Source organism: Ambystoma mexicanum, chromosome 9, assembly GCF_040938575.1.
Source record: "Ambystoma mexicanum isolate Mex_15411 chromosome 9, UKY_AmexF1_1, whole genome shotgun sequence".
In the NCBI taxonomy this organism is placed as follows: Eukaryota; Metazoa; Chordata; class Amphibia; order Caudata; family Ambystomatidae; genus Ambystoma; species Ambystoma mexicanum.
In genome coordinates, this window is record NC_090931.1 from 1,446,026,029 (window position 1) to 1,446,049,989 (window position 23,961).

At 45.2% G+C, this 23,961-nt stretch overlaps 1 protein-coding gene across 2 annotated transcripts in view; it reads right to left on the bottom strand.

The window, feature by feature from the left end:
* The window catches only part of SLC23A3 (solute carrier family 23 member 3), a 206,022-nt gene that overhangs the window by 15,484 nt on the left and 166,577 nt on the right, over positions 1-23,961 (bottom strand). For both annotated transcript variants that reach the window (XM_069616868.1, XM_069616867.1), the window contains exon 11: positions 18,138-18,233. In XM_069616868.1, coding sequence (XP_069472969.1) covers positions 18,138-18,233 — 96 coding nt within the window. The remainder of the gene's footprint in view (positions 1-18,137; positions 18,234-23,961) is intronic.

Genomic DNA, 23,961 nt, shown 5'->3' on the forward strand with positions numbered 1-23,961 from the left:
TCTGCCTCCAGGCGGGGACTCTTGCTGTTTCAGGCCCAACGCGTGCAGGCCTGTTTATAGTGCACGTAGAGGGGTGGACTATCCCTCACCTCGGGGAGCTTCCGAGTGTCGGCTGCCCGCCCACGCTGCACACGTGTCTTCTGCCTGCTCGGCTTCAGGCCTTGCCTGCCTGTCTTTGTGAGGCATTACCCTTGCGTGCTGCTTGGTTGACACACACAGGGGTAGACATCTGTCATACTTTCGCCTGCTCAGCGTTTTTGTCCTGTTAACAACAGTGCTGTGTGTGGACCGTGGTTCACATATTATTAACCCTTGCCTGCTAGGCGGGTTTTCAATATATATTTTTCTGTCAAAAGTGATTTTGGGTATTTCTTTCTTTTATTATTTCGGATTTGTATCTTATCCTTTCCCATAATTGTGTACTGGTGCTGTCATGGCTAGTAGAGGGTCTGAGGGGCCCTCTTCAGCCGATGCCAGCACACAGGTTAGACCTTCCAAGAAAAGTGAGAGGTGGGGGAGGATACTGCTAGCAGGGATTCTGGGGAACCATCCCTTCCTACCCAGCCTTCTGTGGCTCAGGAGATTCAGACTTCCCTAGACTCTGCCCTTCAGGATCTCAGTTCTACGTTAGCCTCAGCCTTTGATAGGCTTATAAATAAGATTTCTGATTATCACTCTTCGTTTGAGGATGGTTCTGAGATGCCTGTACATGTTCCCTGAAAGTGTGCCAAAAAATCTAAGCATTTGCAAGGACAGCTCAGTCTGTCTAGCTCTCCAAGTCAGGTTTCCCCAACCGTGGAAGGGTCAAAAGCATAAATTGGAGGTTTCCCCATCAGTGCCAGTCAGTTCCTGCCTGGCCAAGTAACTCACAGCTTCCGGCAAGTGCCCCTTCAGCCACCATATCGTCTGAGGACAGTTCAGAGGATTCGGACTCTCCTCCTAAAAGATGTAAGAGAAAGGGAGACCCTGTAGTTCTATCCCAAGGGCCATTTTTTGACTTTAGTGGGCCCCGTTCTTCGATCCATCCCTTATTCAACAACCAAGGTCAGCAGAGTGGCACCCCTCGGGTGCTGTGTCTGCCTTCTTGAACCATTGGGTTAGACACCCCTTACCCATGGAAGACAGGAACAAGCTATGTTCCCAGTGCCCCAGACCAGTATTCCCAGATAAAGTGGCCCTTACCCCGGACATTGACCAGTCTATGGTCTCATTATTGTCCCAGAAGGGGAAAGACCCCAAGGAAGGGGTTGGTAAAGCCTGAAGGAGCTGGCAGGACAAGTTGTTGGACGTGTTGGGGCCTGTGACGCAGACTTTTGGGCTGGCAGAAGAGGCTGCACATTCCAATTCCCCTGTCGATGTGCAAGCCCTCCGGGGCTGGATACAGAGAATGGTTCGCCTGCTCGGCAATGCCAATGCCGCCATTTCTAGGGAACGGCGTAAGTCTCTCCTTAGGTGCCTTGACTCCAAATTAGCGGTTATGGCGGAAGGGGGAGCAGGTCCTAAGGCCCAAGATAATTTGTTTGGTGATCTGTTTACCAAGGATCTGTCTGCCTATGTACGCACTTAACCTGCCTTGAATAAGGCTCAAGTCATCATAAAGAAGGTTTTTGCCCCCAAACATTTTGACAGGGCCAGAAGAGGTAGTGCCTGCTCCTCTGGCTGTTTCCCCCAGGGCTCTACCCACCCCTGACAATATGCATCAAGAGGTGCACACAATTCCTCCTCTGCTCGAGGAGCCCAGGCTGAATTCTACCCTCAGAGGGGGTTCCACTGGAGAATACGTACCGGCAGGGGTGCTGGTAGAGCGAGAGCAGCTCCAGGTAATGCCATATGTTTTAAATGGTTCTTCCCACAACAGGTTAGGGGGCAGGTTGGCCAGGTTCTTGCCTCAATGGGAGGCACTCACCTCAGATCCCTGGGTGTTGCAAGCAGTGACGGGGTTGCAAATAGAGCTTTATTCCCCCTCCACTTGTCAGCTCTCCTTGCCCCTTCCCCTCGTGTTTGACAAGGACAAGCAGAAATGAATAGATGCAGAGTTCCGGGTCCTCATTTTCAAAGGGGCAGTAGTTCCAGCTTCCTTCAAATCCTCTTTTGGCACAATATTTCTAGTCCCGGAGCCCGAGGAGGGGTTTCGTCCAGTCAAAAACCTGCAAGCCCTCAACTCATTTGTGGTGTATAAACACTTCAAGATGGAGGGAATTCATCTCCTCAGGGATACCCTTCTCCCAGCAGATTGGATGGTCAAGATAAACCTCAAGGATGCATACTTGGTAGTCCCAGTCTTTCCTCCCCATCAGGAGTTTCTACAGTTCCAATGGGGGTCTCGCACTTGGCAGTTTGCTCCCTCCCATTTGGCCTCTCATCAGCCCCCTGGTGCTTCACCAAGCTAATGAAGCCGGCGATGGCTCACTTCAGGTCCAAAGGGATTAGTATAATAATTTACCTAGACAGCATGCTCCTTCTAGCTCAGAGTTTTCAGATTCTTCAGACTCATCTGGGTTTAACAGTTGCTCTGTTACAAGCATTAGGCTTTGTTATAAATGCGAAAAAGTCCATATTCCAGCCTATGCAATGTATCCAATTTCTGGGCTTCAGTATAGATTCCAAGCAGTGCATCCTTCTCCTTCCAGACAGCAGGCTCTCCAAAATACGGAAGAAAATCTGCATCCTCCTCAAGAGAGGCAGGGTCTCCCTCAGACAGCTAGCCAGGGTTGTGGGGATGTTGTCAGCCCCCATTCAAGCCATTTTTACAATGCCTCAAGGCCAAACATCTTTGCAGAAGTCTGTTTTACTCTCAGTTAGTGGTTCTGTCTCCCGAGGCCAGGTTGGAACTCCTTTGGTGGCTCAGGCACATGAATGCCTGGAATGGCAGAGCAATTTTTGGTCCCACTCCAGATGTCATTCTGGAGTCAGATGACAGCAGAGCGGGCTGGGGTGCCATGATAGGACAGATGTCCACGGGCGGAAAGTGGTCTAGTTTAGAGAAGAAGCTGCATATCAACTGTCTGGAGTTGTTATCAGGGTCCTTTGCAGTCAGGAGTCTTCTTAAGAATCAGGGGAATTTCTCTGTCCTTCTTCGGATGGACAATATTTCAGCAGTTCGATACATAACCCATCTCAGGGGAACTCGGTCCAAGACCCTAGCAGATTTGGTGAGGGAGTTCTGGCATTTTTGCCTGGAACTAGGCATTTTGTTGAAAGTGGATATCTTCTGGGGGTCAACAACGCTGTTGCAGACTGGAACTCCAGACATCTCCAAGACAGGAGCGAGTGTATATTGGACAAAGCTCTATTTGCCAAGATCTTGTCCCTCTGGGGTCTGATTTGAGGGGATCTCTTTGCCTCGATATTCAACTATCAGGTTGCCCGGTTCTACAGTTGGAGACCAGATCCCAGTGCGTTAGCAACCAATGCTTTCCTCCAGGATTGGTCGGTTCCCCTTGCCTATGCCTTTCCCCCCTTTGCCATGATAGCCAGAGTCCTAGTTCAAGTGCGAAGACAGGCGGCGATGCTGGTGTTGGTAACTCCCTTTTAGCCCTCATAGGTGTGGTTTCCAGCCCTGTTGGAGTTGGTGGAGGATATTCCCTGTCTTCTCCCTCTCCACCCTCAGCTGCTGATGGACTCATCGTGTCTCCCTCATGAGCTGGTCCTTCAGGGGCACCTCTCTGTATGGTTTGGAAGATTTCAGTTCTTCCTGGTGCTTCCATGGACTTTCACAGGACTCTATCTGTATCATCAAGGACTCCTGGGCAGCTTCTACCAAATCAGGCTTCTCTTCAGCATGGAGCCACTGGGTTAGCTGGTGTGTGGCTCGACACGTCAATCCCGTTTCTGCCCCTCCAGTAGAGGTGGTTCATTTCTTAGTGGAGGTATTTAAGGAGGGCAAGGCATACAGAACTATCAATGGGTTTAGATCAACCATTTCAGCTGGACATGTGTTGGTAAAAGGGGAGCCAGTGGGTAGACACTTCTTAGTGCACAAGGCCCCCAAATCTATTTGCATCAAGGTTCTGCCTAAGGCTAAGTATTCTGGTTTATGGGATGTTAATCTGCTGCTGGATTTGTTTCACTCTTGGCCTCGTAATGAGGATTTGTCTTTGCAACAACTTTTCTCCAAGCTAGCCATGTTGATATGCCTTATTTCCATTAAGAGGGTTTCTGATATTTGAGCATTGGATGTTGATAACAAGGTGTTCACCCCATAAGGGGTGACTTTCTTTGTTTCCAGGACAACTAAGTGTTTAATTTCATCCATTTCTTATTCAGCTTTTCCAGAGGATACAAAGCTGTGTGTGATACAATGCTTAAAGTGTTTGGAGTTGAAGACAGAGGGTCTTCGGCCTCCTTAAACATCTCAGCTGCTCATTTCGAAGCAAGGGTTGACACTTCCTCTTTCGGTTCCCATTCGGTTGGTGGGCTATGGCCTCTAAAGCCGCTTTCCTGGGGGATAGTCTGGAACAAATTATTAAGGCAGCAGATTGGTCCAGGGAGTCAATGTTCAAAACATTTTACCACAAACGTATTGATCATGTTCCAATTAATGTGATGCAAAGGCTTTAAATTTGCATAATATGAAGCCTCCCGTCTTGACATAGAACGGTTAATCCCCCTCACTAATGTGAGAGGGGTTTTACATTCTATTAAAGACAAGGAGGGGAGTATTATCCGACCCACCTCACCCTATGTCTTTTGTTTTGCATACAGCTTCAGGGTGAGGTGGCCCAGTCAAGGAGATGCCTTCACTGTTCCGAGATGCAGTGAGGTGCGAGGTCCTCAGAATTGGTCATGGATCGTGTCTCTGCGCTACAATGTTTATTCTTCAGGGTTGGCGTCGGGTGTGATGCAGCTGCAGAAGAGGAGTTGGAATTTGAGGAAAGGACTTATATGGGGGTGGGTCTCTGCCCATTGGTTACCTGCAGGGCATGACCTGTGCTCCATGTTGGATTGGGGAGTCTTCCCTTGGTTTACTTTAAGTTCTGTTTCTGTTGAACAAACTTATTTATTTGTTAAAGTTTTCTTTGCTGCTGTGGTGTCAGAAGTAAAGAATTAATTCATACTAGTCGGCTCCTTGTCTTTAATACAATCAAAACCCCCTCTCACGTTAGTGAGGGAGATTAACCATTGCTCTGGAAAATACATGCACTATTACATGTGTCTAGATTTCCGCTGCATGATAGAGCAAGTGGCCTATGAATGAGTGGGACACTATTAAAGTGGCTCAGCACCATGTTTCCACAGAATTTGTTTTGTGGAACCTGACCTTGCACACCTCATTTCCGCTCCCCCCTTCCAGGTTCCCAGCCCCCATTGTTCCTTCCTATTCTCTCCTGTCCCTTCGGCAACTGCCGTTGCTCCTCCCACCTGTACAGTTTATGCATTCTTGGCGTTACCTTTGCGGCATGCATGGGAACGTGTCCATTAAGCGCAGCTTGGTCGGGCGGGTGTCCTTTCGATGGGGGACTCCATAGTTGCCAACATGACCCATTCCATTCAGGTGCTTATCCAGTCCTGTTTTTTCTCTTTTCATTCTGGGACTACAAGTCCCAGAATGCAAAGAAAAAAGCAGGACTGGATAAGCACCTTCAGATTGGAATGGGTCATGTTGGCAACTATGGCAGTCCCCGTGACTTACGATTATTTTCTATGCAAAAAAGCAGTCCGCCAAATTGCAGCCACTAAATAGTGACCTGGTCCTATTAAAATGAAAACCTGCGGTGTGGAATGAGTGCAATGGAGTATATGAGGGCAGTGATAAGGGTATGAGCGAGTCACCGCTGATGTGTGTCAGTATATCGCTTTGTGGTCACCCAGTCGCAGCATCTAGCAAACTATGGGGACCCTGGTTATTACATATGCGTTTTGCAGATAAGAGAGCCGTAGCTGCTAAGTTCAGGCCTCTTCTCACTGTTATAAACTGATTGAAACTTTATAACGCTAACAAAGTGTCTGTCTTTATGGAGATGGGTTGTTTAAACTTTCCCGAAAATTAGGTGGTCCTCCTTGAATGTAACTCAGCGGGAAGACATTTCCAAAGCTTAGGCTCCTTCTATGAGAAACACCATCCTCCTGCTCTCTCTTTGGTGTATAAAGGGACCTGGAGCTTAATTAGCGGAGGAAGACCACAATGAGTGGAGGAAGACCATAATGAGTGCAGGAAGTTGAGTGGAGGATGACCATAATGATTGGAGGAAGACCACAATGAGTGGAGGAAGACCACAGTGAGGGGAGAACGTGGATAATCAGTGGAAGAAGACCACAACAAGTGGAGGAAGAACACAGTGAGTGGAGGTGGTTAATAATGAGTGGAGGATGCCCCTAATGAATAGCGGAAGACCGCAATGAGTATAGTATGACCATGATGATTGGAGGAAGACCACGATGAGTGGAGGAAAACCACAAGTGGTGGAAGACCATAATGACCAGAGGAAGACCAAAATGACTGGAGGAAGTCTATTATGTGTGGTGGATAACCACAATGAGTGGAGGAAGACCACAATCAGTGGAGGAATATCACAATGAGCAGAGGATGACCATAATGATTGGAGGAAGACCACCATGAGTGGAGGAAGACCACAAGTGGTGGAAGACCATCATGAGTGGAGGAAGACCATAATGATTGGAAGATGTCTATAATGAGTGGAGGATTACCAGAATGAGTGGGGGATTACCAGAATGAGTGGAGAAAGACCACAATGAGTAGAGGAAGACCATAATGACTGGAGGAACTCGAGTGGAGGATGACCACAACGAGTGGAGGAAGACCACAATGAGCGGAGAAAGTCAATAATGAGTGGAAGAAGACCACATTGAGTGGAGGAAGACCACAGTGAGTGGAGGAAGTCAATAATGAGTGAAGGAAGACCATAATGAGGGCAGGAGGACCGCAGTGAATGGAAGATGAAGCCAATGAGTGGAGGAAGACCAATCACAATGAGTGGAGAAAGGCCACAATGATTGGCGCAAGTCAATAATGAGGGGAGGAATACCACAATGAGTGGTGGAAGCCCATAATGAGTGGAGTAGTATATTGTGGAGAAAGGCCACAATGATTGGCGCAAGTCAATAATGAGGGGAGGGTAACCATAATGAGTGGAGGAAGTCCACAATGAGTGGGGAAGACCACAGTGAGTGAACCAAGACTACAATGAGCAGAGGAAATCAATACTGAGTGAAGGAAGTCAGTAATGAGTGGAGTAGTCTATAATGGGTGGATGAATACCACAATAAGTGGTGGAAGACCATAATGAGTGGAGGATGACCACAATGAGTGGAGGAAGACCATAATGAGTGGAGGGCAACCATAATGAGTGGAAGAAGTCTATAATGAGTGGAGGATGACCACAATGAGTGGAGGAAGAACATAATGAGTGGAGGATGACCCTAATGAATAGCGGAAGACCGCAATGAGCATAGTATGACCATGATGATTGGAGAAAGACCACGATGAGTGGAGGAAAACCACAAGTGATGGAAGACCATAATGACCAGAGGAAGACCAAAATGACTGGGGAAAGTCTATCATGTGTGGTGGATAACCACAATGAGTGGAGGAAGACCACAATCAGTGGAGGAATATCACAATGAGCAGAGGATGACCATAATGATTGGAGGAAGACCACCGTGAGTGGAGGAAACCACAAGTGGTGGATCACCATAATGAGTACAGGCAGACCATAATGAGTGGAGGAAGACCAAACGTGGTGGAAAACCATAATGAGTGGAGGAAGACCATAATGATTGGAAGATGTCTATAATGAGTGGAGGATTACCACAATGAGTGGAGGATTACCAGAATGACTGGAGAAAGACCACAATGAGTAGAGGAAGACCATAATGACTGGAGGAACTCGGGTGGAGGATGACCACAACGAGTGGAGGAAGACCACAATGAGTGGAGAAAGTCAATAATGAGTGGAAGAAGACCACAATGAGTGGAGGAAGATCACAATGAGTGGATGAAGTCAATAATGAGTGAAGGAAGACCATAATGAGTGCAGGAGGACCGCAGTGTATGGAAGATGAAGCCAATGAGTGGAGGAAGACCAATCATAATGAGTGGAGAAAGGCCACAATGATTGGCACAAGTCAATAATGAGGGGAGGAATACCACAATGAGTGGTGGAAGCCCATAATGAGTGGAGTAGTATATTGTGGAGAAAGGCCATAATGATTGGTGCAAGTCAATAATGAGGGGAGGGTAACCACAATGAGTGGAGGAAGTCCATAATGAGTGGCGGAAGACCACAGTGAGTGAACCAAGACTACAATGAGCAGAGAAAATCAATAATGAGTGAAGGAAGTCAGTAATGAGTGGAGTAGTCTATAATGAGTGGGTGAATACCACAATTAGTGGTGGAAGACCATAATGAGTGGAGGATGACCACAATGAGTGGAGGAAGACCATAATGAGTGGAGGGCAACCATAATGAGTGGAAGAAGTCTATAATGAGTGGAGGATGACCACAATGAGTGGAGGAAGAACATAATGAGTGCAGGGTTACTATAATGAGTGGAGAAAGAAAGTCTATAAAGAGTGGAGGATGGCCACAATGAGTGTAAGAAGACCATAATGAGTGAAAGAAGACCACAGTGAGTGGATATAGGCCATAGTGAGTGGGTGACAGCCAGAATTAACTTAAAGGAACACAATAGTGGAACTTGCTGCTCAAGAACATAGGTCCAAGTGTTACGGTTCAGCAGGGATTGGCTCCTCTGCGGACCGCTTCGCACTCATGGACACTCTTGTGGGATCGCTACAGGTTGCCATGGCGCCTGTGTAACCTCCGGCAGTCTTCGGGTCAGCTGACTCGCCTTGCACGTAGTAAACGTGCATGTAAGCTATGCCCCCTTACGGCTTAAAAGCTGCCGTCTTCCGTGGGCTCATTGCTGCTAATTGAGCTTGGCTCGCCGCCATGGTTATGTCCGTTTGTTTGCTCGACTGTATTTCCTGACTGATTTCTTGGTAACAACCCTTGCACGTCTCCTGGTTTGATTCCGCTCCTGATTTTGGCATTGTTTCTTCCTCATCTACGGCACCGACCCAGACCGCTCTTGGACTGCCTCCTCTCTCTCTCTCTGCCTGTTTGTAGCCGTCACCTCTCTGGAACAACACGGTACGTCTCTGCATTTTGTTTTCTCTTCCAACTACTGTTGCAGTCAACTCGCAGAGCGTGCCGGAATCCATCAGCTGTTCCGACAGACTCCTATTATACACCCTGAGATACTATTGTGTTACATGATATTGATTGCCTGCCAATGTCGCCCTTCTGCTACTGCTCCACATCTATTAACCACCCCTGTTGCAAGTTCTCGGACCTCCCCAGTTAGCCTCTCCAGTTGATTTCTTGGGACAATCAGGAAGACTTTCTGAACCGCTTTCTAACGTCAATATTGACGCTTTCCAGAGATTGCACCAACCCGAATCTAGTGCGACCCTCGTACTGCCCGGGGTATCTTTCCTGTACTAACTTACCTGTTTATTATTTTATCCTGTCGTTTTTGCTTCATCCTGGACTTCATTAACCCTTGAGAAACCCACAACTCAGGTCTGTTGCTTTAGTTGATATTCTTCAATCAGAACCTCTTTCTATTAATTCCTTCTATAATTGGGTTTACCTTCCTTTGTAGACAAACTCCATCCCAGGGGAAATTCTACTCCAAACCATATCTAGGTATATTCTCTGCTACTGTTGTTTGAGTTTCATTACTGGTTCTTACAACACTGCTAATCCTCTTTGTATTCCTTTTCAGCATTGGGTTTTGGCGGTGTGTGTTCTCCCCGCTCTTTTATCCAATTGACATCTCTGTCTGTTCAGATCGAAATAGCAGAGAGGTACATTGTAGAAAAGAGCCCCTCCTTGAGGGTGCCCGAATCTTCGTATTCAGGGGAGCAGGAACGTTGGAGGCTGAACATCGATTCCTGTATAACTATCGTCTCCAAGGCCCTAGAATCCAGCATTCCTGACCTACCACCCGAGCAGTGAGTAACAAAATGAGCAGCCTGTACAATGTCCACAGAGGCCAGCGATGCATTAAATCAGATCGTGCAGATGGTCACGGATCTACGAACCGACTTAACCAATCCACAGGAAGCGTTGCGCCAACGTATGAACGCGATCCAGGCCTTGGTAACCACTACAGCCGCACAGGCAACAAGCACTGGTGCTACGGCTTCAGGGTCTGGTTTTCCGGCTCCTGTACAAGAACCACCCCCAATCATGCTTACAACCCAGTTTCCTCTGGCTCCTCCAGAACGTTTTTTGGGTGATCCTAAAGAATACAGGACATTAATTAACCAATGCAAGTTGCACTTTTTTCATCCTGCTTCCTTTCCTACTTCCTTTCCTACTTCCACAACTAAGGCCGCTTTTGTTTTGTCACATTTGGGTGGCACCGCGGCCGCTTGGGCAAACCCATTGTTAGAATCGAACAGTCATGTTCTTTACAATTGTGATGCTCTTCTTTATATGATGAGTAAGGTGTTTGATACACGCTATACCACTCAAGGCTACTCATTTAGAGCTGCTTCAGCATAGACAGGGGAATAATTCCCTATTGGTATATCTGGCCCGCTTTAATCAGTTGGCAGCTGAGACTGATTGGCCTGAAGAAAAGAAGACCGCGGTCTTCTATCAGGGTCTCTCCAATGAATTGAAGGACATACTCTCCACTCTCCCAGTCGTTCCCACCGTTTTTGGGGAGCTGCTTGATTTAGTCCTCCAAATCGATGCCCGCAAGGCTGAAAGGCGTGGAGAGAAGAAACCTGCCCTATTCACTTCAGCCACTGCAGAGACTGCAACTCCTATGCTTCCTGCGCCGGAACCTATGCAGATCGGAGCCGTTAGGGGTCCACTCACCCCTGCACAACGAGAATATCGCAGGTCACATAACCTCTGCATGTACTGTGGGGCCTCTGACCATTTGTTGCCCGATTGTCCAAAAAAGCCCAAAAGGAAGGCGGGAAACGCCAAATCCCGACAGTTGAGTGGGGATCCCTACGTCGGGACATCCACCAATCCTGAATCGTACTCAGTTGTTCCAACTCCCTGTTATTTTTTCTTTGATCCATGGAGGTTCATTCCAGACAAAGGCAGTGATAGATTCGGGGGTAACGGGTAATTACACGGATCAATGCTTTGCCTCCATGTCGGGGATACCATTGATTCGTAAAAATGTACCTGAAACCGTCAATGTAGTGGACGGTTCGGTCCTTGCCTCCGGAATGGTAACACATCAGGCAGTTCCACTGATTTTGAGCACCAATGAAGGTCACACAGGAGAAATAACGTTCGATATCATTAAAGCCCCGGCATACAAAGTCATCCTGGGTATTCCGTGGCTGGAATTCCATAATCCCGCTATTGATTGGTCAGCACATCAGGTCCAATTCCCTTCTGACGTCTGCAATACCCAGTGCACTTCATCGCTTGGAATCAGCCAGGGTAGTCCGGTCATGGCACTGGCATCTTCAACTATGCACATCGGAGCCCTATCAAACAATCTTCTACCCATCGTACCTGCCCAGTATGCAAACTATGCAGACGTCTTCGACAAGGGCATGGCGGAAACACTACCTCTGCATCGGATCTATGATTGTCCAATAGACCTTCTACCAGGAGTAAAGATACTATCAGGAAGGGTATATTCCCTCGCACTCAAGGAAGACGCCGTCCTGAAAGAGTATATAGACAAGGTGCTTGGCATGGATTCATTCATCCTTCCAAATCTCCACTTGCATCTCCGCTCTTTTTTGTTCCTAAAAAAGAAGGGGACCTACGTCCCTGTATCGACTATCGTGCATTGAATGCAGCCACCATAAAAAAACAGTACCCCCTGCCCTTGATCTCTGTCCTCCTCGATCAGTTGGGAGCCTCGAAAATCTTTACTAAACTTGATCTCAGAAGAGCGTGTAATCTGGTATGCATGAGGAAGGGGGATGAGTGGAAGACTGCATGTAAGACACGATACGGTCTATTTGAATACTTGGTGATGCCCTTTGGGCTCTGTAATGCCCCGGCCACCTTCCAGGCATTTATGAACTACCTGTTCCACGACATCTTAGATCAGTTTGTTGTGGTATATCTGGATGACATCTTGATCTATTCACAAACTCAGGCAGAACATATTGTACATATCAAGACAGTACTCCAACGTCTTAGAGAGCACAAATTGTACGTAAAAGGTGAAAAATGTATTTTTCATGCCTCAGAGGTGGAATTCTTGGGTTATGACCTTACCAACCAAGGGGTTCGTATGAGCCGGTCAAAAATTAATGCTGTTTTAGAATGGCCAGCGCCCAAATCTATCAAAGCTCTGCAATCATTCCTGGGATTCGCCAATTTTTATAGGTGTTTCATAAATGGCTTTTCAGAGATCTCGGCACCTCTCACTTCATTGACCAGTGCCAAAACACTGTATGTATGGTCGTCTGAGGCTCAACAAGCATTTGACCAGCTAAAAGCCACTTTCACTTCCGCCCCAGTCCTCAAACATCCTGATCCTGACCTCCCATTCTTTGTGGAAGCGGGCGCCTCTGGATATGCAGTCGGTGCTGTCCTGTCCCAAAGATGTCCTCACTCAGGCAACATACATCCTGTGGCCTGCTTCTCTCGTAACCTGACACCCTACGAGAGAAATTCTTCGATTACGGAACGGGAGCTGTTAGCCATCAGGGACGCTTTCCGGGAATGGAGGCATCATCTCTTGGGGGCGAAACATTCAGTAACGGTCTATTCAGATCATCAAAGCTTATTAGCCTTCAAGTCTATGAAATGCCTTACTGCCAGGAAGGCGCATTGGCACTTATTCTTTTCACAATATCAATTCATTATCACCTGCCGTCTGGCTAGAGCCCAGGTATTGGCTGACACCCTATCCCACCTCCAAGCGGGGAACCATCGCCAGCGGACTGAATCACTGCCTCTTTTACCCAACAAAGTTGTTTGTGCCTGCACGCTTCAGCCCTCTTTACGCTCACTCATCCAGGATTGGGTCTCTACCCATCCAGCAGAAATTGTTGAATTTAACTTGGAATTGGTTCATGGCTTGCCATTCATCCAAGGTCGTGTATTTATACCACCAGGGCAGGCTCGCACCTTGGCTCTCCAGTGGTCGCACGACTCGCTGGTTGCTGCACATCCAGGAAGTCAGAAAACACTGGAGGCATTGCGGCATTGGGCTTGGTGGTCTTTTCAGCACTTTCGAGCAGTGTGGAATGAGAGATAAAGGGTGAAAATTTGCCAGCAGGTTTGAGTCAGCCCCTTGCTTTTTTAGGAGATGGATGACCATGGCCGCTTTGAAAGTAGAGGGAAAGCCAGCAGCTTCGAAGGACAAGATGAAGAGTACAGCAAGGTGAGAGACAATTAAAGGGGCAATAGGCTTGGCTAGCTGAGGAGCAAGAGGTTCTGATGAGGCACAAGAGGGGTAGCCTTCATCAGTAGAGATAGGGCATCTTCAGTATTTGTGTGACTAAAATGGGAGATAGCGTCAGAGGATGAAGGTATAGTGGGCAAAGTGTAATATGTAGAAGGAGGGAGCTAACGGACTGGCCTATAGGGAACTCTGCAGATTTCTTGGTAGACCTCTGCATCCTGGGTCTCCTTTGAGTGGTAACTGTTGTGTATGACTTGCCTGGTCAAGAAGGAATGTTGTGATGTCATGTGGAGTGTTGATGCTTGAGTGTTGGAATGTGTGGGTGAAGGTTCTCGCCTGGTTTGTTGGTCAGCCCTCTGCCTGGGTGATGGGCCACCAGTGTTTTATGTCCTTTATGTAACTTGAATGTAACTTAAGAAACTGCTTATAAAGATGCCTATGAAGCATGTAATAAACCTAATGAGTCAACCCAAGAAGGCTGGAGCTGCTTCATTTCAGTAACTTATTTTATTTCCAAATTTTCTCATAGGAAAAGGGTCGGGCTTGCTGAATATGTGTAATATTGGGACACTTTTAACATTATTTTTAGGGCCTCTTTTGGATCCCAGTCCACCTCTGGGAGTGAGTGTGAGAAAGGTCTGGAGAGAGTCTCTAATTTTGGAAAAGTTTGCAGCAAAGTATTCAGCTAGGTCATTAGCTGTGAGAGTGGAGTTGATACTCATAGGTTTAGGTCGAGTGAGGAGTGAATCTTATTTGCCCTGTAGCTGGCGAGGATGGTTGGAGTGAGAGTTGATGAGGGTTAGGCAGAATTCCCTTTTCACTCTATCAAGAGAGGACTTGAGAGAGTTCAGGGCAGAGAGGTAGAGTTGCAGGTCCTCTTGCCAATGGGAACAGCGCCATTTGCACAGCAGCCGATGCATGTCTGTGCGGAGAGAGTGTATGAGTGGGGTGACGCATGGCTGAGGATGCTGAGACTTAGGGGAGCAGTGAGAAGTGAGAGGAGAATGTGTCATATAGTAGGGATTGGAAGCTGGAGAAGGCAGAGATGGTGGAAGAGGCATCAGGTGTGAAGGAGGAGAGTGGGAACTCTAGGTCAGAGAGAAAGGGGGAATGGCAGAAGGTTTACATTTCCTTTTAGTAATAGGTGAGGCAAACAGTGAGGAGAGGTTAGAGAGTGGAAAGGAGATGGTGGTGGAAACAATTGAGTGATCAGATAGGGATAATGTGACAGTAGTATTAGTGGCTGAGAGAGAGGAGGCGATGAATAAGAGATCCAAAGAGTTACCCCCCCCCCCCCGGGTGTGGGTATGTAGGTTAAGGATAGAGTGGAGTGTGTGGTCACTAAGAAAAGACACAAGTTCAGATTGCTGAGAAGTGGTTGGAGAGCAAAGGTTAAAATCATCTAAGAGAATGAGATGATGTTTAGTGGAAATAGAATCAAGAAGTTGCGCAATTTCATCAAAGAATGGTCCATTGGAACCAGGATGGTGATAGATGGAGATGATGTGAAACAAGTGAGGTGGAGCAATACTAGAGATGGTGAATTCCAAAGAGGTAGGAGAGGGCGTGGCATTGGAGATTTGTAAGGCGATGAGGTAGGAAGAGAGTAGGTATCCAACGCCTCCACCTGCACCAGTTGGATGAGGAGAATGAATGAAGGATAATTTGGAGTTCTTTAGGGCTGCCATGGTGGCATTGCCAGATGGAGAAATCCAGGTTTCAGTGATAGAAAGGAAATCTATGGGAGGAGAGCTGGAGTGAAAGTAGTCAGAGATAAAAGAAAGGTTTGTTGCAAACAGACTGAGCATTCCAGAGTGCAATGTTCAGTTGATGCGATGTAGAGTCCTCCTGCATTTAAGTAAGAAGAAAGGTAGAGCTCCCCTGTTTTTAGACTAAAAGACAGGTACAGCTCTCCTGCTTTATGTAAGAAGACATGAGTATTAATGCGTTTAGGTATGAAGACAGTTAGAGCTCTCCTCCTTTAGGTAAGATGACAGGTGGAGTCTTCCTGCTTTTCGGTATGAAGACAGGTAGCGCTCTCCTCCTTTACGAAAGATGACAGGTGGAGTCTTCCTGCTTTTAGGTATGAAGACAGGTAGAGCTCTCCTGCTTTAGGTAAGATGAGAGGTGGAGTATTCCTGCTTTTAGGTATGAAGACAGGTAGAGCTCTCCTGCTTTAGGTAAGATGACAGGTGGAGTCTTCCTGCTTTTTGGTATGAAGACAGGTAGAGCTCTTGTGCTTTAGACAAGATGACAGGTGGAGTATTCCTCCTTTTAGGTATGAAGACAGGCAGAGCTCTCCTGCTTTAGGTAAGATGACAGGTGGAGTATTCCTCCTTTTAGGTATCAAGACAGGTAGAGCTCTCCTGCTTTAGGTAAGATGACAGGTGGAGTATTCCTGCTTTTAGGCATCAAGACAAGTAGAGTTCTCCTACTTTAGCTAAGATGACAGGTGGAGTTTTCCTGCTTTTAGGTATGAAGACAGGCAGAGCTCTCCCACTTTAGGTACAATGAGAGGTGGAGTCTTCCTGCTTTTAGGTATGAAGACAGGCAGAGCTCTCCTGCTTTAGGTAAGATGAGAGGTGGAGTCTTCCTGCTTTTAGGTATGAAGACAGGCAGAGCTCTCCTGCTTTAGGTAAGATGAGAGGTGGAGTCTTCCTGCTTTTAGGTATGAAGACAGGTAGAGCTCTTGTGCTTTAGACAAGATGACAGGTGGAGTATTCGTGCTTTTTTGGTATGAAGACAGGTAGAGCTCTCCTGCTTTAGGTAAGATGACAGGTGGAGTATTCCTGCTTTTAGGTATCAAGACAATTAGAGCTCTCCTACTTTAGGTAAGATGACAGGTGGAGTGTTCCTGCTTTTAGGTATGAAGACAGGTAGACCTCTCCTGCTTTAGCTAAAATGAGAGGTGGAGTGTTCCTGCTTTTAGGTATGAAGACAGGTAGAGCTCTCCTCCTTTATGTAAGATGAGAGGTGGAGTTTTCCTGCTTTTAGGTATGAAGACAGGCAGAGCTCTCCTGCTTTAGGTAAGATGACAGGTGGAGTCTTCCTGCTTTTAGGTAAGAAGACAGGCAGAGCTCTCCTGCTTTAGGTAAGATGAGAGGTGGAGTCTTCCTGCTTTTAGGTATGAAGACAGGCAGAGCTCTCCTGCTTTAGGTAAGATGAGAGGTGGAGTCTTCCTGCTTTTAGGTATGAAGACAGGTAGAGCTCTCCTGCTTTAGGTAAAATGAGAGGTGGAGTCTTCCTGCTTTTTGGTATGAAGCCTTTGCTTTTAGGCCACTAGACAAGTAGTGTTCCCCTGTGTTTAGGTGATATCCTGCTTCTAGGTAAAATGACAGGTAGAGTTTCCATGATTTCTGTTTTTCAAGTTTGAGAAGAAAAAGGTTTGTAAACATAGCAGATGGATTTGTAAAAGTGGCAATTTGGCTACAGGGAGTGGTTGGAGAGACTTTAGAAAGGTTGTTTGGACAAATTATTATTATTATTACAGTATTTATTGAGTGCGGACATAGCTTTGGGAAGCAACGGAGTGCTTTACAAATCATATGGAGACGTGCACGTTGAGGGAAGCAGAGATACACGGGTGCTGGGAGCTAACATCAGGGGAGATGGATGCCGACAATGGAGGTCAGGGGGGAAAACATCAGCATGTCTAAGAATACCTTTGATGCTCCACAACTTTAAGTCATATTTTAAATACAATGAAATCCGTGGAAGTTTTTGACTGCACCTGTTTTTGAGAATTTTTCTTGTACTTTTTTAAAACTTAAAACACATCCAAAAAGGGCAGAGCTGAAGCGCTGGAACTCTTACTTGATGTATGTCTGCTTCTTGTGATTCCTAAGGCCATTATAAACACCTATTACTTACTTACATATCTATCCTAACTCTTAACACTCCTGAGGGTCTTTCTTGTGCCCAGTGCCATTGGATGCCTCCAAGGGCAAGAGAAATATTTGTGCCACATTGATAGGAAATTATTAAAATTCCACTATCAGTGTAAATTCGGAGCTTGTTAGCTTATCATTCCTTCTTGGGAAATGTTAGATAAAGGCAATGAGAGCCTATGCTTTCTTCTGGATGTATCACAGAACATCATCTATTTCTATTTCCGAAGACCTTGGAGGAATCGAAGCACAGCGAAAACTCAGTATTGTCATTCGCGTGTGTGGTTAATAATTCTTTGCCCATTAACGTTTTCTCTCAGTCTCTGAAAATGTTTGGCAAAACAAAAGAGCTGATGACTCGAAGGTTTAGATTTAATCTTAACCTCTGCCATTGCTCTGGGCAACCCTCCAGATCATCTTTCTTCGCCTGCCAAGCCATTACAAACGGGGAAAGACCCTATGAAATCAGGCTTGGTACTACCCCAGAAGGGGCAGTCCAGCCCAAACTGCTTGGTCACATTCCTTCTGCACGAGACCACAGGCCTTCCTGAAAAAAAATCCGAAAATCTTTGAACAAGAAGTCAAGGACTTGCAAAATAAAAAGTTAGCATAGAACACTGAGTTATGTAGGATACTGTGGAGTTGGATTAAGTGTGCCAGTGTCTCAGACCTGCGGAAGGTCTGATCCTGAGGTGTAGAGTGTTGGTCTAGAAATCTACACATTACAGTATGATTTCAGCTGTTTGTGAGTTTCTGTTCTGTGCACTAGGATCATAAACCTTATTTTCAGCTCCACTCATTTTCAATTTCTGTTCTGCTCTTGTTCTTTGTCTGAGATGTGATATTAGAAGAGACCATGAAAGGTGAGCTTTTTCTTACCTGAGATGGTGTTATCCAGGAAGAAAGAGAAGACTCCACTTAAGGTCACCGGAGAGGTCATCAGGGACAAAAGGAGAAGATCCAGAAATACCCACCCTGGAAGATATGACATGTTATGAAGAAATTACTCAGGAATTGCAGTGGTACATTTCTCTAGCACATATCATGTTTGGCATATACATACAATAGTGACAAGCATGAGAAAATCAATACCACAATATCAACAACCTCATACACTTCAATGAAATCTCTCTTATTCAAGCCTCACTAATCCCATAAACGTCAAGGGAATGTTTACTCTTTGCAATACCACTGGCCATATGCACGTCAATGAAGTATCACTCATTCATATATCACAGGCCCGCCAATTGCTTAAATCAGAGATACGGTTGATTCAGGTCTGCGGTTCTCTACCTGCTTCCAGAGATTTCCCTGTTGGATAATATGCACGCCCGCCATATGCACATAGTAACAATTCAAATAACGTCAAGAGAGCTAGGCCTATGGAAACTCTCACAGGACATTATGCACATAAAATAATGCTTTAACTGCCATACGAAATGCTGTTGTGGTAGTAATTCCTAGCTAAAGTGACAAATCATATTTTGTGAAATGGGGGCAGGGTAAGTGCTCTCCATTTAAGACAACGTTTGTTTAAATATTATTGCATAAATGGTAGAGGGGTTTAGTGAACCATTATATATTTCAAAAACCGTTAACATGTCAAGTCTTTTATATTTTGTAAGCTATTTGATTTAAAACTGTCTTATTATAAAATGTATCAGTTCTGTAGTCTCCCATTCAACTTTTACCTTTCGAGAATTGGTGCGTGAGTTGGCTTGGAGTTGCGTCGGAGTTTGTTTGCAGTGGGTCGATAAAATGGAATATAATGGTCCAAGGACACGACACCAGGCTCGACGTCACGAAGCAGCAACCTCAGCTCTCCCTGGCTCTGAACCAGCAGTGGAGCAGGATTCAGACGGCACACTAATGAGGGAGTTGAGTGGTAATTTAGAGGCGCTCTCGGATGTGCAGTAAACGCCTCATAATGTGAATTGTAAAGTGAATGTGGAGGTTGAATCCAAATTATTGGCTATGCTTGATGATACATGGGAGTGGAGTGTGGACTACCCACTCGATGGTGAGAGGGAACCTTCGTTCGAAAAGGGTGGACATGGTGAAACAATTCATGTGACTCTGATCAAAGATAGGGTGAACGGTTTCTCCTTCCCCCAAGTTACAGACATATGCCTGACATCGACCGAGATGACCGAGATCACTGCAAAGCCAAGTAGTCTAGACAAAGTGGATGTCTGTGTGACTCAGAGTTATAGTGCTCCTAAAGACTTCTCCAAAATGATCCCCCTAAGTCTAATGCACAGGACCAATATAGAGAAAAACAATCAGTGATAGAGGATCTATCAACTCTAAACAAGTTTATGGTGGAAACAACAAATTTGATCAATTCGAAGAATTCAAATTCAGGCCCTTCAACATTGGTTTTGGAGATGGGCTTTTGTTCCAGCCTATTTAATGCTTCCAAAGATCGTGTTGTTCTCAGACGATGATAAAGCAACCTTCGGAACTTGTTGGTCGCTTATCACATGATATAGCAGAAATATAGTCCAAAAAAGACATAATGATGTATTTGTCCAAACCTCAAATTCAGAGTGAGAAGCAACTGTTCACGGGTACGATATCTGAATCCTTGAATGCATCTGCTACTACAAACTATGTTACATTCATCCCAGAGGTAAGTCATAATAACCTGAGCAATACGTTGGCCCATTCCGAGCCTCTGATGTCTCGACCTGACTCGCCTCGTTCTGTAGATTTACCGAAAGGAACATATTCGACCTTAATGGCAAGACGAGAACTGCAAGATGCATCAATCTCAATGTCCTCATCGGCAAGATCTGATGATTCAGAACGTATCCTGGATCATACAATGGGCAGCCAGATAACATCAAGCAATTTAATCCCAAAACCATTACACTTTTTCACCAGTGGGTATGGCCCAGATCCAAAATAACATTATGTCTGTACTATCGATTTTGCTGACCCCGTTTATGAAACTCTATTACCAATCTACGCTACTAGCAATGATTCTTTCAAAACAGATCTTTTTAGAATCATTTGCATCTGCAGTCCAAACGAGAATGGACAAGGAGGCAGAATCATAAACCCAGTGGCAAGCCAGCTTGATCGACCTGGCAAGAGGGGAACAATATGATAAAACTGCAATGATGGCCTCAATATTGGAGTCAATGAAATCGCTACGTGCTATGGATTCCAGATTGATGAATAAAAGCCCCCCCTATCAACACCAATGGACAGGAATATCTAGTCCTGCCTCCATCCGCTGTCGAAATACTTAAAAACGCAGACATGGTAACGACCAACACCACCAATTGCCATAAAGAAAATCGATTCCCCTCTAGGAAAACAAGAGGTCTGGAGACAAAAGACTGCTGCCAACAGATTCTCGAAGTTCAATCTATCAATTGTCTTCCTCACCTGGAAGGACTACTGATTATAATTCTGAAATGGATCTTGAAAATGGGCGACCTCCTACTCTACCCTGGAATGCAGCCTTTGTGAGAAAACAACAAAATTGCCTACAGAAACTGGGAAACATCAAAATAAATCTAAGAGTTTGCAAGTGGGGGAGAAAAAAACAAATCAAATGGATCAAGAGCATTAATAAGGAATTTAAGAACTCCCCCACTTCTTGTAGCAAATCCGTCGCTAGACCAGACGTTATCCTCCAAAAGAAATCTAATCCGAATCAACTGATAAGACAAGACTTTAAAACTACTGCCTTGAATATATTGAAAATAGAGATCATAAACATACTCTTGAACTTATCGGTCTATTTGTTCGAGGACGAGGAGGATGAGAATGATTCCCAGCCCTTGAAGGAGAAACGATACAGGAGCTATCTGTGATGGAGGAAGATGAATAATAAGAAATGGTCGCCATCGACATAAAACGAACTGAGCAACAAACCAAATTTGAAGGCACCCGGAAAGAACCATTCTTGATCCTTGAAGAAAATGGCTGGCTTATTCTGAAAAAGTCCTTTAAAGCGATTGGCCATTCAGTACAGAGAGAGCGATAAAGCAGAACAACGCAAGACTCATCTCCTATACTGAACCTTTCTAGAAACATACTGAATGAACATACAGTAGTGATACAACGTCTCCTGATACCAGAGGATGGGCTGATATTAAATCGAGCAAACATTCTAAAGCTGCTACGCTATATCCCTAAACTTAGATCCATCGATTCTGATGACATAAAAAAAATTCAATTTGTGGAGGAAAAGAGATTGGATTGGGTCATTCTTCACCTATTCTTGCCACTAATTAAATTGGCCTGGCTAGAAGTGGTACCATATTTCCTCCCATTGGGATTCGAGTTATCTAAGGACCCTTTAAGAACTATCCCTCTTTGTTCAAGGGACCATCTCTCTCCAGATAAAAAACTGTTAGTGGAAAGATTAACAAATCTGCAGAGTCAGAAGGAAAGAAATTGGGATAGTACTACTATCCCAATTTGCAAGTCAACTAAGATTGGGAACGACGAGTGTCAGCTGATAGCAGTGAGATTCGATGTGACCAAAACAAACGAGACAAGATGGTAAGGATTCATAGCAACCAAATCATTTCCCATCGAGAAGAAGAGAATAGATCATGGGTAACACCTGCTCTGACTTCTTCAAGGAGGAATTAGCAGCAAGACTACCTATTGGATACCCCTCTGCAGCTATGCTCTTGGAACACAAGAGGCTTTATGCATCTATTCACGAAGGGTAACTCTGACCAAGCAAAATATGACATCTTGTGCTTCCAAGAGACTTGGCTGCGGTCAGTCCCATTATGTGATAGCTTCATTGCTTACTTAAACCCAGCAAAAAAATCCCTACTTGGGCGCCCCTCATCGGGCTGACTGACTTTCATCAAGTCTGCTCATGGCTTAGCTATGATTGAAGTGCTGAACCCAAATCCCTTTATACAAATTGTTATACTGAACTGGTTTGACTCGATGATGCGTGTGTCTAAAATCTTATTGATCTTTACTGCTTCACTGAAAACTTTGCTCTTTCAGTAAATATTCTTTCCTCATTTTGGAGTCAGGCACGTGTTTAAGTCTTGTATGATCCATGTATATCTTGTTTTCTTTTGTTGTTGCCTTGTGTTGGTTTTGGTGCCCTGATGCCGGCGCGTTCCCAGCGTGGTATAAATTAATTGAAAAAATAAATAACATCTATTGGAATTCGATGGGAATTGATGATGACTGCTTTATTGATGAAACAATGGGGTGGGTGGATAATTTGCACTCTCAATTTAAAAATCCCAGTATAATTCTGTGTGGTGATTGAAATGTGCATTTTTTTAATGAAAGAGGATTGTGGATCCCGGATAACCTATCTTCCAAGAAAGCAGATATATGGCTTAACGAATTGCAGATGTGTTGCCTTTATTTACTGAATGGACAAATAAAAGGGGACATTCCGGCAACGCAACTTGGCGGAGAGGCTCCTTGAAAGCACATTTCGATGACATCTTTCCCTCACTAAATATGATTCCCCATCTTGACTCTCTTTCGGTTGATTTAACTGAAAAAAGCGATCATCAGCTAATCACCCTGACATAGAAAGGGAATCCTACAGATTTAAAACCATCCAAGTTATCCAAATTACATCCATCAAATGGGAAAAATAGACTGTGGATATACCCTAAGGATATTCCGGGAATAACATCCAAATTCTCAGCTATGGGTGAAAGAGGGAATTTAATGCTGGAATATGACTGGGTCTTACTACCCTTTGAGATAAAAGACTGAGCGGGTCTTAAAATCAACTCTAAGAATGACTACACTTATAACATTGAGGTAGTGGCCATGCGAAAGATCTATCGAGCAGACATATGTATGATGAACTACCTTCCGCGGGGTGAAAAGATCCCCCAGGTAATGAAAAGGAAGCTGCAATATAGAAATTGGCTACTAAATTCTCGATTCAAATGTCTGCAACTAGATGCAGAAATGATGCTGAAGGCTATGTGCGGACAAAACACACGCAATTTATGGTTCTTGCTTAATGGACTAACTAGACAGACTCATCTATTCACAGCGGCCTTCTCGGAGGAGGCTTGGATAGCCCACTTTTCAACACTCTTTGTGAAGAGAGGGAAATGGGGCAGAGAGATGTACATCGAGCCTGCTCAGAAATGGTAGATTGTATTCGATAGAGAAGAAATTCTGCTATTGATAAAAAAACTTGAATACATTGCGAGCCCCGGGACCGGACGGTCTGAGCAATGACATCCTCAGATCAAACCCGGAAGCATGGTCCAATTTTTTGTCTTTATTGATTTTACAAACATCTTGAAAGCTAAAGATGTCCCTTCAACATGGAGAAGGGGCATGATAGTGCCAGTCTTCAAAAAAGGAGAGGCACCATCCAGTCAACTATCGCTCTTTAGCTCTGCTCGATCCCCTGGGGAAGCTTTTTGCTTCAGTATTACTGCAGCGCTTAACGACTTGGGCAACAGAGAATAATAGAATGGATATTAGGCAGACAGGCTTCGTAAAGGGAGTGGGAATGAATATCAACTTACTCTTGTTGAATTTGATAAAGCTGGAAGCTGTAAGAGCCAAAACTAAAATATATTTGGTTATTGTAGACCTGGAACAAGCTTTTGATAGCATCAATAGGGAGACTTTGTGACAGAAATTGTTAAAGTGGAACTGCCCGACAGACCTAGTTGATGCTATCAGGACTTCGTACTCAGCAACTACGATGCAAATCAGATTGTCT